Raw genomic sequence first — 14,537 nt, 5'->3', positions numbered from 1 at the left:
CCATCAATTACATTTAATCTGGATCATCCGATCGCGTTTAAATAGAGAGTGAATCTGAACCGTTCATTACGATAACCATCCGATCGCGTTTAAAAGGGGAATGGATTCGGACCGTCAATGCCCGCGAGAACAAATCCAGACCGTCCGATCGTTGGCACACGGATCACCAATGTGGCCTCTCACGTGGCACTGCGTCATCGTGCCTTACAACGCGGCGTGCTCCGGTTTATCGGGGCTGCTGACTGGACGTCTTACTTGGCACAATTTTCTTAAATTATGTTTTGATCCTACAGTATTTGATTTTTTTTTAAAACACCCATAGAACCCAAAATTTTACTCATCTTTCCCATAGTTGTTTTCAATTTCATCATCCATCTATTTTTCTTCATTTTTACATTAAATAAAATTTCAAAAATTAAAAGATTATATTTATACATTTATTTGAATTACATTAAAATTAATTAGGGGTATTACAACAAAATAAAAATTATAATAAAAAATTTAAATATTACACATTCTGAATCAAGACATCCTGACAAAATTGTCTCTGGTGATTTAAACGAGATCGACAAAAGACTGATGATGGAAGTAGAAACTAAGTGGGTCCAAAAAGCTATGGTTGGCCAAGAATACACACCATTTTTTTTTTCTTTATACATATTGAATCTGAATTGTCCAACATCTAACTAAACATATACTTATATCTTGAATTACAATTAGTCAATCTTTTTTATTGAAATTTTTGTTATTTAAAATAATTAATTTTAAAATTAATATTCTTGAAAATTAAGTAAAATTATGCTTTGAAGATTGATTCAAATTTAGTTATACATTTCCTAATACAAATTTAAAATTTAAATATAAATATAGAATAAATCTTATTGTGTAGATGAACCCAATCTATCCGGTGGTTCATACAAAAATTAATAGTAAATTAATATAAAGTTTGAGATTTATAATAATTTAATTTTTAATATTTTTTTTTGCATTATAATTTAATATTTGACGATTTATATTTTATATAAATATTCAGTTCTTTTTTATTTTATAATAAAAAAATTAAAATAATTAAGACATGTTTTGATGCTTTAAAAAATAATTTTAAATTGATAATTAAAATAGACTTAATATAATTATTAATATATTAATTAATTAACATCATTGTTTGAAATTTTTACTGATATAATTATTATTAAAAAAAAAAACTGAAGGATTAAAATAAATAAAAAAATATTAGAAAGAAAATTATAATAAAATTAATATTAAAAATAAAATTATAATAAATATCAACATTTAAAAATTATTTTGATAATTTACTTTTTTTTTAAAAAAAAAAAAAAAACATAACCAAAGAGCCCAATAATAATCATATTATATCATCAGCCTCCAAGCCCATTTCACATTTGTCTTAAACCCTGCTGCAAAATCTTCTCCATTGTTACTCCTTTCCCTCACGCATTTCATTTCCCCTGCACCAAAACTCAACACCATCAAAGCCACCTTTCCTGTATAGGAAACAATGAGTCTAAAGATCTTTGCACGAACTCTAATCCAAAATTCGGTTATAAGTAGATCTTACTATACGAACAGAGTCAACAAAACCACTTTGTACTCCAAAATCAGTCCGCTGGGGAACCCTAAGACGAGTGTTGTTCCAGAGCTTGAAAGTTGGGTGAAAAATGGAAACAAGGTTCGGTTCGCGGAGCTTCAACGTATCATTCACGATCTTCGCAAGCGAAAGAGATTCACTCAGGCTCTTGAGGTTTTTATTCTTCTTTTTTTTTGAAAAAAAAAAAAACAAATTGAACTTTTTTAGTTACTAATGTTTTGGATACTGTTTGGTTTGCTGAGAAAATGTGGAGCATAAATGAAAGTGAAGGTCTTTGATGTTCTATCAGTTAATGGTAGGTTGTGACGTGTGTGTTTTGAAGTTATTGGCTTCAGTTTTCTTTGTTGTTGCGTCTTGTTTTAAATGAATGTATTTAATGAGCTTGAACTTTGCCAATTTCTATGTTGCTTGGAGTGAGAAGTTGTGATGATCTTAGCATTTCTATTGGTTTCGTGCTAGATTCAGAGTCTAATGCTGAAGAGAAACTAGATGTAGCAAACTGGGCTAAAAGACCATGTCATATGGGTTCTGCGATCTTACGTAGCAAATTGAGTGTAAAGGCCATAACACATGGATTCTTAAGATTAAATATAGTCATCTATTTTCTTGGCTTGTAATGACAAGAAATAGTAGAGAATACAAACCATCATGGATATGTTTGAAATGAAAAACTAAGCAGGTTTTCTTTTTGGTGCTTTTATTTATTTTTTCTTCTATATTCTACCTTATATGGTCACGAAATGTCATAGTTATGGCTTCAGGTTGGAATCTTGTCCTTGATTCCTTTCCTTTTGATGTTTAACTGGTGCAGGTTTCTGAGTGGATGAACAAAAAGGGAATTTATGTTTTTACTCCGAGTGAACATGCTGTGCAACTGGATCTGATTGGCCATGTTCGTGGATTTCTCTCTGCCGAGAGCTATTTTAATAACCTAAAGGACCAGGATAAAACAGACAAGACATATGGTGCTCTTCTGAATTGCTATGTACGGCAGCGACAAACTGATAAATCTATTACCCACATGCATAAAATTAAGGAGATGGGCTTTGCCTCATCAGCTCTTACATACAATAACATCATGTGTCTCTACACACACATTGGCCAGCATGACAAAATTCCTGCTGTGCTAGCTGAAATGAAGGCGAATGGAGTTTCTCCTGACAACTTCAGCTACAGGATCTGCATCAATGCCTATGGTGTAAGATCTGATCTTCAGGGTGTGGAAGAAGTTTTGAAAGATATGGAAAGCCAACCTCATATTACCATGGACTGGAACACCTATGCTGTTACTGCTAATTTCTACATAAAGGCAGGCCTTACTGATAAGGCCATCAGTGTCCTGAAAAATTCAGAGGAGAAACTAGAGAAAAAAGATGGTATGGGCTATAATTTTCTGATATCACTCTATGCAAGTTTGGGAAATAAGACTGAGGTCTTGAGATTATGGGGTATGGAGAAAGTTGCTTGCAAGAGGTATATAAACAGGGACTTCATAACCATTCTGGAGGCGCTGGTGAGGCTTGGTGAGCTTGAAGAAGCTGAGAAAATACTCAAGGAATGGGAATCATCTGGTAACTTGTATGACTTTCGAGTCCCAAAGATTGTTATTACTGGATACTCCGGAAAAGGTCTGTATGAGAAGGCAGAAGCAATGCTTGAAGACTTGATGGATAAAGGAAACGCTACCAGCCCAAATAGCTGGGCTATGGTGGCAGCAGGTCATATGGAGAATGGTAAGCCAAAGAAAGCTTTAGAGTGTATGAAGGCTGCTCTTTCTCTGCATGCGGGGAATAAAGGATTGAAACCGAATCTTAAGGTGATTTTAAGCATTTTAAATTGGCTTGCTGATGAGGGTAGTATTGAAGATGTAGAGGATTTTGTGGCTTCATTGAGGACTGCTATTCCAGTAAACAGACAAATGTATCATGCCTTGATTAAGTCGAGTCTAAGATGTGGTAGAGAGGTTGATGGGCTTTTGGAACAAATGGAGGCTGATGAGATAGATGAAGATGAAGAAACAAAGAAGATATTGTCTGTGAGGCAGAAGTGATTGAAACATAGGAAGAATTATGCTGCCGATTTTGCAAATTCCAACCAAATTTATTACTTGGTAGGCTAGTAGCCTTTTATGGTGCAATTTATGGCAGTTCAATTTTGTTTGTTTGCATTGCTGAATAGTGACATTTGCACCTAATTTATTAACATCACTGGTACATTTTCTGACTGCTCTGTTCATGCGTGATGAAATTGGTCATCCATATCAAGCTTTTTTGTTCTCTTGCCATGTTAAATAAAAGACAATAGGAGCAAGAAGAAGAAACAGTATTTTTTAATGTATTGATGTTTGCTCATGCTCGAGCTATAATTTTAAGGGATTGTCAACAACTTTCAAGAAGTCTTTGCTCTGTCACCTGCCAAAAAAGCGAAGTGTATGCTCATAGTTTCCATTATCTGGCCAAAGCCAACATTCATCAATTTAACAGATTTTAGCATGCACCAACATCCTCAATAAATTTTGGGTTATGATAATATGGGAGGTTTTAACACATTGGTGTAACCTTAAAAACCAACTCCAAAGTGACAAATATTGATCAAAAATTATACCAAGCTATAATGTCAAATAGATGGCACTGGTGACACATATGACAACAACCTGAGAAATATTTGCTAAAAAGCACAAATTATTATTCAGACAGGGAACTCTTCAGTTCTCCGTCGCTTTGCAGCTCCATCACAATATCACAACCGCCAACCAACTCACCTTTGAAGTAGAGCTGGGGGTAAGTTGGCCAGTTAGAGAAGGCTTTTAGCTCCTGTCTTACTTCCTCATCGCTTAGAATATCAAAAGAGCCAAAACTGATACCTTCTCCCCTCAGAGCATTCACAACCTTGGAACTGAAACCGCATCTTGGAGCATCAGGGGTACCCTTCATGAAAAGCATCACAGGTGAAGACGAAACCAAGTTCTTCAAACGATCCTCAAGAGATTCCTTTTGAACAATCCCTTTTTCAGTTAAAATCTTTCTAAGTTCACCACTTTTTTGCATCTCCAATACAATATCTGATCCACCAATGAGCTCCCCCTTGATATATAGTTGAGGATAACTAGACCAGTTTGAATAAACTTTAAGCCCTTGACGGACTTCATCATCAGTAAGTATGTCAAAACTTTCAAAATCAACCTTCTCTTGTTTAAGAATTTCTACTACCTTCCCACTGAAGCCACACCTGGGCTCATCTGGCTGTCCCTTCATAAAAAGCACAACAGGGCCAGAATTAATTAGGCGTTCGAGCTGCAAGCTAAGGGCTGCACTCAACCCTGTGGGTCCTGTGATGCCTCCCTTTCCAGCACCCTGTTCAACCACTTTAGTTTCATTTTCATCAACAGTATTAATTCCATGATCTCTAAAAACTTCTTTCAGTTCGCCATTTTCATGCATCGCAATTGCTATATCACATCCACCAAGAAGCTCACCTTTACAATAAAGCTGAGGAAATGTTGGCCAGTTTGAGAACTTCTTCAAACCCTCACGAACTTCATTATCTGATAGGATGTCGAAACTTCCAAATTTAACTTTTTCATCTTTCAAAATGGAAACAACCTTTTTGCTAAAACCACACCTCGGCTCTTCAGGGCTTCCTTTCATGAAGAGCATTATAGGATGAGAGTTAATCAGTTCCAGCAAACGTTCTTTTAGTGCCTCACTGAGTCCAGGTTTCACCTGATTTTCAGCTTTAGAAGCATGATTTTCTTTTGCAAACTCTTTGACTGTTTCAAGGACAGTGGGACCTGCAGCCATTCCTAGGCTGGCAGGGGCAGCAGATGCGCCAGCATCAATTTGATTAGCAACTTTAGCAACTTTGTTGGCCAAACTGGATGGATCAGCACCCTCCAGTGTATCAACAATTTTACCATCCTACATAGAACATTAAGTCAAACATCATCAGGCATTTATAGTGAAAATTCTTAGGAAGAAGAAGAGTACCTGATAAAAATAATTTAAAGGGGATCAATATGTCATATATTATTCCATACCTTAAAGGGATTTATTACAGATACGTGACATATCCAAATATTGAACAGTATCAAAAAAGGAGTCTAATTATCCAAGGAAGTTAGCTTGACATGGAAATGGTTTATAAAGTACAGTGAAGCTAAATAGAGTTTGAATTTCATCATAAAATCAAGCAAAGAAAAAAGGAACATTATTATGCCATCTCTAGAATTTACAAAAATGTTATATATCCAAATACTGAACAGTACCAAATTGGAATTTAACTATTTAGCTTGATATTGAAATGGTTTACAAGTACAATCAAACGAAACTAGACTTTTAGTTTCATCATAAAATTAAGTAAAGAAAAAGGAGATATTATGCAATCATGCTCCAAATTTCAAATCCTACAAAATGTCATATTTCCTAACACATTATGAGTCCAGAAGTTCAACGACGAAATACTTTCACAACATATTTGAAGTCCGGATGCTCAACAATCTTCCTCTCCATGTCTAGAAACCATTATATCAGTAAACCACAAATATGTGCAATTAGTACTGCAGCCAATGCACTTAAATAAATGCCATGAGACTTCCATGATACCAGATCAGTGGCATGGTTCATACTGACAACAAAAGATTTCCCTAGAGTGCTTATAACAAACAACCAAATAAACTTTCAATACATAATAGCACTTTTTTATAGTATCCCACAACAATTTAAATCAGTAGACCACTTCAATTGACGAATTTTATTTCGATAACAATATCATCTCATCAAGAATATAGTCCTTATAACAATGCCAATTATCCTAAACTTCAACCCCTAATTGAAGTTTACAATTTATTCCCTTGAAGTGATAGCGAATACTATCTCACACGCTATTATTTTTACATAAGAATTTCAACAATATTTGTACTTCAATTTAGAAAAAGGCATTAGATAATCGAATGTACTCTTTACACCACAACCCTTCAAAAATTAGAGAGAAAGCACTAAACTTGAAGAACAAACCCTAATCAAATAGAAAAATAAAATAAAAACCCACTAAACACACCTTCAAGAAGACAAAATATGGCACGGCAGAGACGGCATACGCCTCTGATATCTCAGGTTGCTCCTCTGCCTCAACCTAAAAGTACCCATAACAAACAAATTAAGCATTATAAAGAATACTTAGCACATAGATATCCACACAGATATACAGATATATGGATAGGGTCTAAAATAGGGACGGAAAACGAACCCTAAGGAAATGGGTATGAGGGAAATCTGTGGAGAGGTGGGAGAAGACTTGGTCCATTTGTTTTGAGGCATCACACCAAGGGGCCCAAAAGTGAAGGATTGTAGGTGCGCCGCTCTGGCGCAGGTTATCGAGCTCTGCCTTTGATTGCACATCCTTCACCGACCCACCCATCCTAGGAGCCACGAACAGGAGAGATTCCAGAGAATAAGGAGAGAGGAGAAGGTTCGAGAGGTGAATTTCTGCTAAATAAATCAGTGAGTACCTGTTAAAAGTAAAAAGCTCACTGGTCAACAGTTACCATTTCCAAAAACCTAGTTATTTAGCATGAATAGAGAAAAGCTAAGGAAATTTTAATTACATTATATCGATTGGTTAAATCCTTGGAATACTTTAAAATTTTATTATTATATTTCTTTTAATTATAATAAGGTAAAAATATAAGTGTAATTGGTTATGTGTGTTTATAATACTATTTTTATTATAATTGGCAAAAATTAAATTTTAATGCATTTTTATATTCATATAATTTAATAATTAAATAATTAAAACAATAAAACTGTAATACTACATAAAATTAATAAAGTTTTTGAACAAATTCAAGAAAAATTATCACTTTATTCCCTATATATATATATATAAGTACAAAATAAATATATCCAGAGTAAATTGATTTACAAGAATAAAAAAATATATTATAAGAAAATTTATAAATCATGATTTATGAATTCCTTACACATTGAATCACAATCATATTCATATCAGAGATTGTAAGTATGATCCAAGAAACCAAACATAATGACAATTTTGTAAATTAAAATATGTTTTTAGTTATTTTTTACTTTTCCATTATTTTACACTTTATTATTTCTTCTTTAACATATAAATTAAGTTTTTTTATTCTGATATATTTTTTTTAAATATTTACTTATTATTTTTTATTTTACAAACATATAATCATCATTTTACATGTATTAATAAATTAAAGTGAATTCAATAAATTTTTATTGTATAGAAACTAAATTACGGTTTTAAAAAAATATTAAATTTTGATAATAATTAAACCCAAATCTCAAGTACCTTCGATTTTTAATGAGGTAATTAAAACATTTCTAATGATTTAATTTCTGTTCAATCTTCAATCCATAAAAGTAACACAACCCTAGAAATAATAATTTAGGCCTACATATCAATCAATAATTTTTAGTATTTGTAAGAACCATAGAGCTCATACATTCTTAAATGAAAAATAATACCTTCTAATGGTCTAAAGATGCAACATGATCTTCAAATCATGAAGTTAAGCTTCTAGTTTGCTATAATTTCATGTATCCACTTGCTTGGAACAAATTATAAACCTTGCTAACAAGAAAATCCCATGCAATTGTTATTTCTATATTTCATGCACCATCCATGTTTCCAAAGAATGGAAAATACATATCTTAATATCCATACATATAAATTTTAAAGATTAATATTCAGAATATTTGTTCGATTTCAATAAAAAGATGTAATGACTTAAGGTATTGGAGTTGAACACAGATAAATTCTTCGAAGCCAAGTCCCCTCCTACTTTTTAGCAAAACTCAAACTTTTCGGGTCAACAATATCCAAGCGAATTGAAATTGTTCCAATATTTTCATCTTCGCTCCAGGTGATGGATTCTCTCTCTAATAGTTTCATAACCTGTAACAAATAATGACAGACAATTAAAGCACCCTATTAATATTTTCACCATTCCAAATGCTATATGTATATGAGTTATTGCATTATAAAGAACGTATAAGTTTCACGTCTTAATTTTATAAGACTAAAATACTAAGTCAGCATTACCAGACTTGAATAAGAGTAAGGGCATGGGAGAAAAGCCCCCCGTTTTACGACATGGGTTATATTAAAGTTCTAGAGTTTTCTTCCTAAAGCCACTATATACATATATGTTGGTTTTTCGGAACTGCATAATTCAGAATTTGTAGAGATATAAGTGCACTGAAGGTCAGAGAGAGAGAGAGATCACATCTACAATTTTTAGAATTCTTTTTTCTAGTGAATCCAATACCTAATTCATCCCTTGGAAGTATATACAATTGGGCAAACCTAGTAAATTGTTGTATTGTTTATTTATCTTGCTCACTAACTCTACTCCACAACACCAAGATCAGCATTTTGCAGTTATATATGGATAATTTCAAAACTTAGACAGATGAGAGGATTTCTTGACCAAGGTCCAACTAGTCTTACCAATCGTCTTCGAGCTCCCTTTGAGATATCTTCATCATTCCCCTCTAACACAACCTTGAGATACTTGATGCCTGATAGAAAATGTTAGTTTTATGTGACAAAATATGATTCGGATATCAATTTAGAGATAAAGATAAGAATGGACTTACAAGGGATGCCTGCAAGTGAAGACAGATGACACTTTAAAAGCCGTATGGCGTCCTTGGCACCAACCTCATGCAAGTCAAGCATCATAAAGTCTTGTGCGTCTACATTACTGCTGCTTAAGGGAGAGAAGGGGTTAGATGGGTGTTCTAAATAAAAGAAAGACATGAGAGAAAAGACAGCAACCTAGTTTCAAAAATCTTTTCATTTGCTTCCTCATCTGCTTTACGAGCCTTCTCGAAGAAGAAATGCCCCTGACGTTCACAACAAAACAGTTAGAGGTCATAACAAAAAAGGGACTCTTGTATGTCAAAGATTCAGTAATATCCCATCAATTCAAATCTTAATTTGAATACACAAGATATCTTGTAGAGTTAGTGAAATTGAAAGCATCTAAAGTTTATAACTGTCTATCATCCACTTCACAAATTCTATATAGTCTTTATGGTGTGAACACAGCCCATAGATCTGGTCATTGGACCCTGTACAGAGAACTTACCAGAATTCATCTGGACTTTTCTGTGTTATGCCTTATTTTGTTAGTATGCTTGGGCTTGTTGGAGAGATCCCAATGATCTCCTTAATCAAGTACTTAGCAACTTGAATAAACTTTTTTGCATAATCTTATTAAAGCAGAATCCACAAATTTATTAAAATAACTTCTAATAAGTGCTTCCTAAACGCTGTGCGTTATCTTATCCAGTCTAAGCATTTTGAAGACTAATTCAAAGATCCTTGAATAAACTACTTGCTGACAAGTGGCAGTTAACAAATTAAATACTCTAATATACTGACACCGAAATACTCCATACAAAAAAAAAAAAAAAAATCTCACATGCTGACACCTAAAATTAGAATCAGGACATCCATATTTGAATTACTTTCAGTGCAAAACGAGTAACAGAATCTTACTTGTTCCAGGAGTTTATGAGTTCTAACATGGTCCCCTTTTACAAATGCCCCAACAGCCTGCCAAGGAACTGAAAAGCTTACTTATTGTTCTCAAAATAGGAGGAAGTTGATACAGACAAGAACATCTCAATTTTTGTGAAACGATATCAAACACAAAGGAATTCAGTAATGAGAGACATACAGCTTTATAATATGCATTCATTGTAGCCCGATATTCCTTCACAGCTTTACGCAGAGCATGATAGCTGCCTTCTTCTTCTTCATCTGAACTTGGCAAATCAACTTAGCAAATTTAGGGACAGAGAGAGAGAGAGGTAGCCAAAGCAAACATTTATAAATTCAACAAGCAAGCAGAAATATGCAATGTCAAAACAAAATAAGGCCAATCTATAACTATGTATTTCCTCAACTACTATTAGTAAGTCCAAAAAGGACATTTGTTTTAAGGTCTATTAATTTTTTTTTTTGAAATAAAAAGCATAGTGTAGTAACAATATCAACAATGATACAAGGGGTTACCATTCATATACAAGATATTCACATGTGAATGAAAAGGTTAATGATATTCCCAAAATCTTCCAACCCATTAATGTCATTACCCAAAACCATGGAACCAAAAACATGAATCCATCTATCCCTAATATTAACTAACTCTCTCTCAATTCCATCAAATGCTCTAGCATTTCTCTCCTTCCAAACAACTCAAAAGATAGATAGAGAAATTAAAATAAAGTTTTCTTTTTACATAAACTCGCCCACACCCATAACTCATCCCTCACTGAACCTGCCATTGATCCCAAGGAGACCGTACACCAACCAGATGCTATAAACTATTGGACGCCATAGCAGAATGTGATTACAAGATTCTGCATCCATCTTGCATAAGAAGCAACGATTAACCATAGTTTTACCCGTCCGCATCAGCCTATCGATAGTCAGGATGTATTCTCTACTCACTTCCCAAGCAAAAAAAGTAACTCTTGGGGAAGCCTTCGTCTTCCAAAACTGTTTAGCCGCGAAATGAACAAATCCACTCCCTTCCCCTCTAGTCAAATGCTTGTAGAAAGTCTTGACAGAAAAATAACCCCGCTTCCTCATTTTCCACATCAGCTGATCCCTGTAGTTATCTAATTGGATCTGGGATGACAAGAGTAGCAAGACTTCTTATTCTTAAATTTCCCAATTATTGAGATTTCTTGTAACATTCACGGTCCACTCCCTACTCCCACACACTACTGAGTAAGCCTTCTCCACCACCATGTTTTTCGAAGACGCAAGGGCAAAGAATTTCAGGGATCCTGTTAATGGATCGTTCAGTCTAATGAAACATGATATCTACCTACAGCAGTTACCAGAGAAACTTTAATATAACCAAATAAACGCCTTACTACATGACATCTGACCTAACCAGATATTAGAAAATCTTCAGCGACCTTTCCAAGGAAAGAAAATTCAACAGTTCTTCCTGTCATTCAGGATTCTATGCATAAAAATGGCCACATCAAGGTATTTATCATAATTTATGAGGACCTGCCTCACAGGCTTGATATCACTCAATATCCTACAGATCCACCAGCATCTACTAGTCAGAATACATTTCAGATGGCAATCCATTGGAGATTCTGAAGGCAGTCATGAAGCAACTTTGTGCACCTCAATTTATAAGAGGATATCACATAAATAGGACACCCATAATGAAATGATGCAAAGGTTTCTCATTAACAATACAGTCCAACAGAGCTGGTTGTGGAAGAGCATAACTGAGCTTATATTCCCACAAAAATTGAAAGGCAGCGGAAATAAAATTCCCTTGTTATGTGTCTGGATGTCAGGGGTTGGATACTTCATTTAACATGTAACTATTATTTATCTTTAGGCATTCATTTAAAAGTTTGAAGATGATAATACCAGTTCCTTTCCATTGTCTGGCTAATGGGAGAAGACACGAGCTTGGTGAAAGAGTTGTAACTCGAGGAGGTTAGGATGGTTCACAATTCTGTTTCCATTGAGGTTGGAATCACTTGACTTTATAAAACTTTATATGAGGAAGTGCTAAATAGACCTTTCCTTTAGGGGCTGGTGGATTTATAAAAGACTATATGGAGGTGTTAAGCAGAACTTTCCTTGTGGGCCTGGAGCTGAGTCCAACTGATAATGCAAGAACTAGATGGTAAGGGAGACCTTGTGCAGAAGAGAACATCAGAATGGCTATTTGGTACTTACGAACTGACAAAGCACCAGGCGCTGGCACTTTTCCTAACTGCTTTCTTCCAAAATTGTTAGGAATTTGAGAAAGGTGATCTACTAAAGGTTTTTCAATACCACATAAATGGGAGGATGAGGATTAGCATGAATTCTATTTTATCCATTCTTTTAAAAGATAGGTCCATCAGTGTTTCAAAACTTTTTCCTGTTAGTCTTGTGATTAGTGTTTCAAAAATTATTAAACTTTTTTCCTGTTAGTCTGGTGATCAGTGTTTCAAAAATTATTACCAAGGTCGTGCTTCTATGGTTAAGTGAGGTGTTGAGGAATGGTATTCTACAAATCAAAGTGCTTTTGGTGCTCGTCAAAGAAAGCTGTAATGCTTCTCTTATTGCTAATTAAGTAGTTGAGAAAGTGATTGTGAGGAAGTGAAAATGTTGTATTTAAGTTGAATTTTGAGAAAATTTCATCTTTAAGTTGGAGTTTGAAGAGGTATACAATGGAATTAGTGTTACAATACAAAAACAAAATGGGGTGTGGGACCCATGTAAGCAGCAAAGGGAAGGAGTTTGAGTCTATAGTTGGGTAGGAAGTTACTTTCTTTAATGTACTAATAAGAGTTAGAATTATTTACGAATTTCTATTAAGTATTTAGATGTATATTAGATTAAGAAATTTGAATAAAGCTAGGACTACAATTCCCATAACTATAATTAGATTTAAATTAGAACTTGAAATTAAACTAGGATTGTGATTCCTAGAATCGTAATAGAGATCTAACTCAATCAGCTTCTCTATGAATATACTTATTATCATGAATAAAATCACTAAGTTATTAACTAAAAGAGTTCCTATCTAAAAGATAAGAGTGCTCTTACACAAGCCTCATATAGGCTCATGTAGGATAGTTTGAGACGTTCATGAAGTAATACCAGAAGGATTGTGCCTGCTCAGATGAGAGGTTGCGCAGGCTCATCGCTTTGGTTGAAAGCCTATCTTGGGAATTGTCAGTTATAAAGAAGGAGACTGTCAATACCACAAGCTCAACAAAAAGAAAAGAGAAGAAACTAGCCGACTCTAGCAACAACAGAAGAGGAAAGTATAGTGCCACGATTCGCAAGGTTAGACTTTCCTAGATATGATAACTCAGATGATCCACTGGGGTTGATTAATAGGTACAAGCACTTCTTCCAACACCAGAGGACAGCCGAAGAATACAAGGTGGGTGTAACCTCCTTTCACCTTGAAGACTTAAATTCTATTATAACTTCAGAGTCAGCCTGCCAATATGCAGAAACAAATTGGCAGAACCGGTTAACTTGAAGCAAGAGGCACCAGTCGCAAGAACCAGCGGCGTTTTGAGCAGCTTTTCGCATGTGCATCAGCTCTCACTCCTACATGAAGTTGAGATCTTAGCCCCCAAGAATATATCACTGTTGAAAGTCGAGTTACAGCAATCACCTAATGTCACTACTGTCATGAGTTTGACAAAGCTCTATAAGGGAAGGGGCAACCAAAGAAAACGAAAGGAAAACAACAACTGGGGAACATCTAATTTGCCGCAATTTGTCAAAAAATTGAGCAAGGACGAGATGGAAGACAGGAGGAAGAAGGGCCTCTACATCAACTGCGATGAATTGTTTTTCCCAAGGCATGATTAAAAAGCTATTTTTGTTGGAATTTAAGAACGATGAGCAAGAGATGAGGAAGCAAGCAATGATAAAACATTCCACTTTGGCGCTTGAGAACAAGCTTCAATTTGATAAAGGAAGAAATTTTACAATTCAGAAAAAAAAAGTAGGGCTTTGGGGCTCATAGAAGTGGCAAAGAGGTGTTTGAGTCTATAACTGGGTAGGAACTTGGTTTCTATAAGAAACTAATAAGAGTTCAGAATCATTTAAGAATTTTTATCAAGTATTTAGATTTAAATTTTGATTAACAAATTGGAATGAAGCTAGGATTATAATTCTTAGGACTATAATTAGATTTAGATTATGAGTTGGAATAAATACACCTATTATCATGAATACAATCATCAAGTTATTAACTCAAAGAGTTTCTTGCTAAAAGAATGGAGGTTATCCTGAACAAGCCTCAGCATAGGTCGACAAGATCCTCTACCTCTGTTCTTCTTTACATTAGTGATTGACCTCATATACTGTAAGGTGCTTATAGGGATTTCATCTG

General features: G+C 34.5%; 3 protein-coding genes across 8 annotated transcripts in view; 1 reads left to right on the top strand and 2 right to left on the bottom strand.

The window, feature by feature from the left end:
• Positions 1 to 1,404: 1,404 nt before the first annotated feature.
• On the top strand, positions 1,405 to 3,832 carry LOC110817851 (Tetratricopeptide repeat (TPR)-like superfamily protein). Of its 2 annotated transcripts, none has more exons than XM_088207325.1 (2): positions 1,405 to 1,762; positions 2,421 to 3,832. In XM_088207325.1, exons 1-2 carry the CDS (start codon positions 1,520 to 1,522, stop codon positions 3,657 to 3,659), a joined length of 1,482 nt encoding a protein of 493 aa, XP_088063451.1. In that variant the 5' UTR covers positions 1,405 to 1,519; the 3' UTR covers positions 3,660 to 3,832. The 2 variants fall into 2 exon arrangements, with proteins under 2 accessions (XP_088063451.1, XP_088063452.1); XM_088207326.1 differs by lacking the exon at positions 1,405 to 1,762 and adding an exon at positions 1,769 to 1,904.
• A 331-nt stretch (positions 3,833 to 4,163) lies between these two features.
• Positions 4,164 to 7,132, bottom strand: GRXS17 (thioredoxin family protein). Its single transcript, XM_022046484.2, has 3 exons — positions 6,854 to 7,132; positions 6,665 to 6,739; positions 4,164 to 5,526 (listed from the first exon to the last, which is right to left on the bottom strand). The coding sequence occupies exons 1-3, from the start codon at positions 7,022 to 7,024 to the stop codon at positions 4,294 to 4,296; spliced, it is 1,479 nt and encodes a 492-aa protein (XP_021902176.1). The 5' UTR covers positions 7,025 to 7,132; the 3' UTR covers positions 4,164 to 4,293.
• A 1,081-nt stretch (positions 7,133 to 8,213) lies between these two features.
• Positions 8,214 to 14,537, bottom strand: part of LOC110817941 (putative nuclear RNA export factor SDE5) — a 31,605-nt gene continuing 25,281 nt past the window's right edge. For 4 of the 5 annotated variants that reach the window (XM_088208297.1, XM_088208296.1, XM_088208293.1 and 1 more), the window contains 6 exons: positions 10,329 to 10,411; positions 10,148 to 10,204; positions 9,422 to 9,489; positions 9,241 to 9,350; positions 9,092 to 9,162; positions 8,214 to 8,536 (listed from right to left, as the gene is read on the bottom strand). In XM_088208297.1, coding sequence (XP_088064423.1) covers positions 8,420 to 8,536; positions 9,092 to 9,162; positions 9,241 to 9,350; positions 9,422 to 9,489; positions 10,148 to 10,204; positions 10,329 to 10,411 — 506 coding nt within the window. In that variant the 3' untranslated portion in view covers positions 8,214 to 8,419. The remainder of the gene's footprint in view (positions 8,537 to 9,091; positions 9,163 to 9,240; positions 9,351 to 9,421; positions 9,490 to 10,147; positions 10,205 to 10,328; positions 10,412 to 14,537) is intronic. The other variant, XM_088208295.1, reaches the window with a different exon arrangement.

The sequence above is a fragment of the Carica papaya genome, chromosome 7 (genome assembly GCF_054855325.1).
Source record: "Carica papaya isolate Zhongbai chromosome 7, ASM5485532v1, whole genome shotgun sequence".
Lineage (NCBI taxonomy): Eukaryota > Viridiplantae > Streptophyta > Magnoliopsida > Brassicales > Caricaceae > Carica > Carica papaya.
This window is presented reverse-complemented; position numbering and strand designations above follow the sequence as displayed.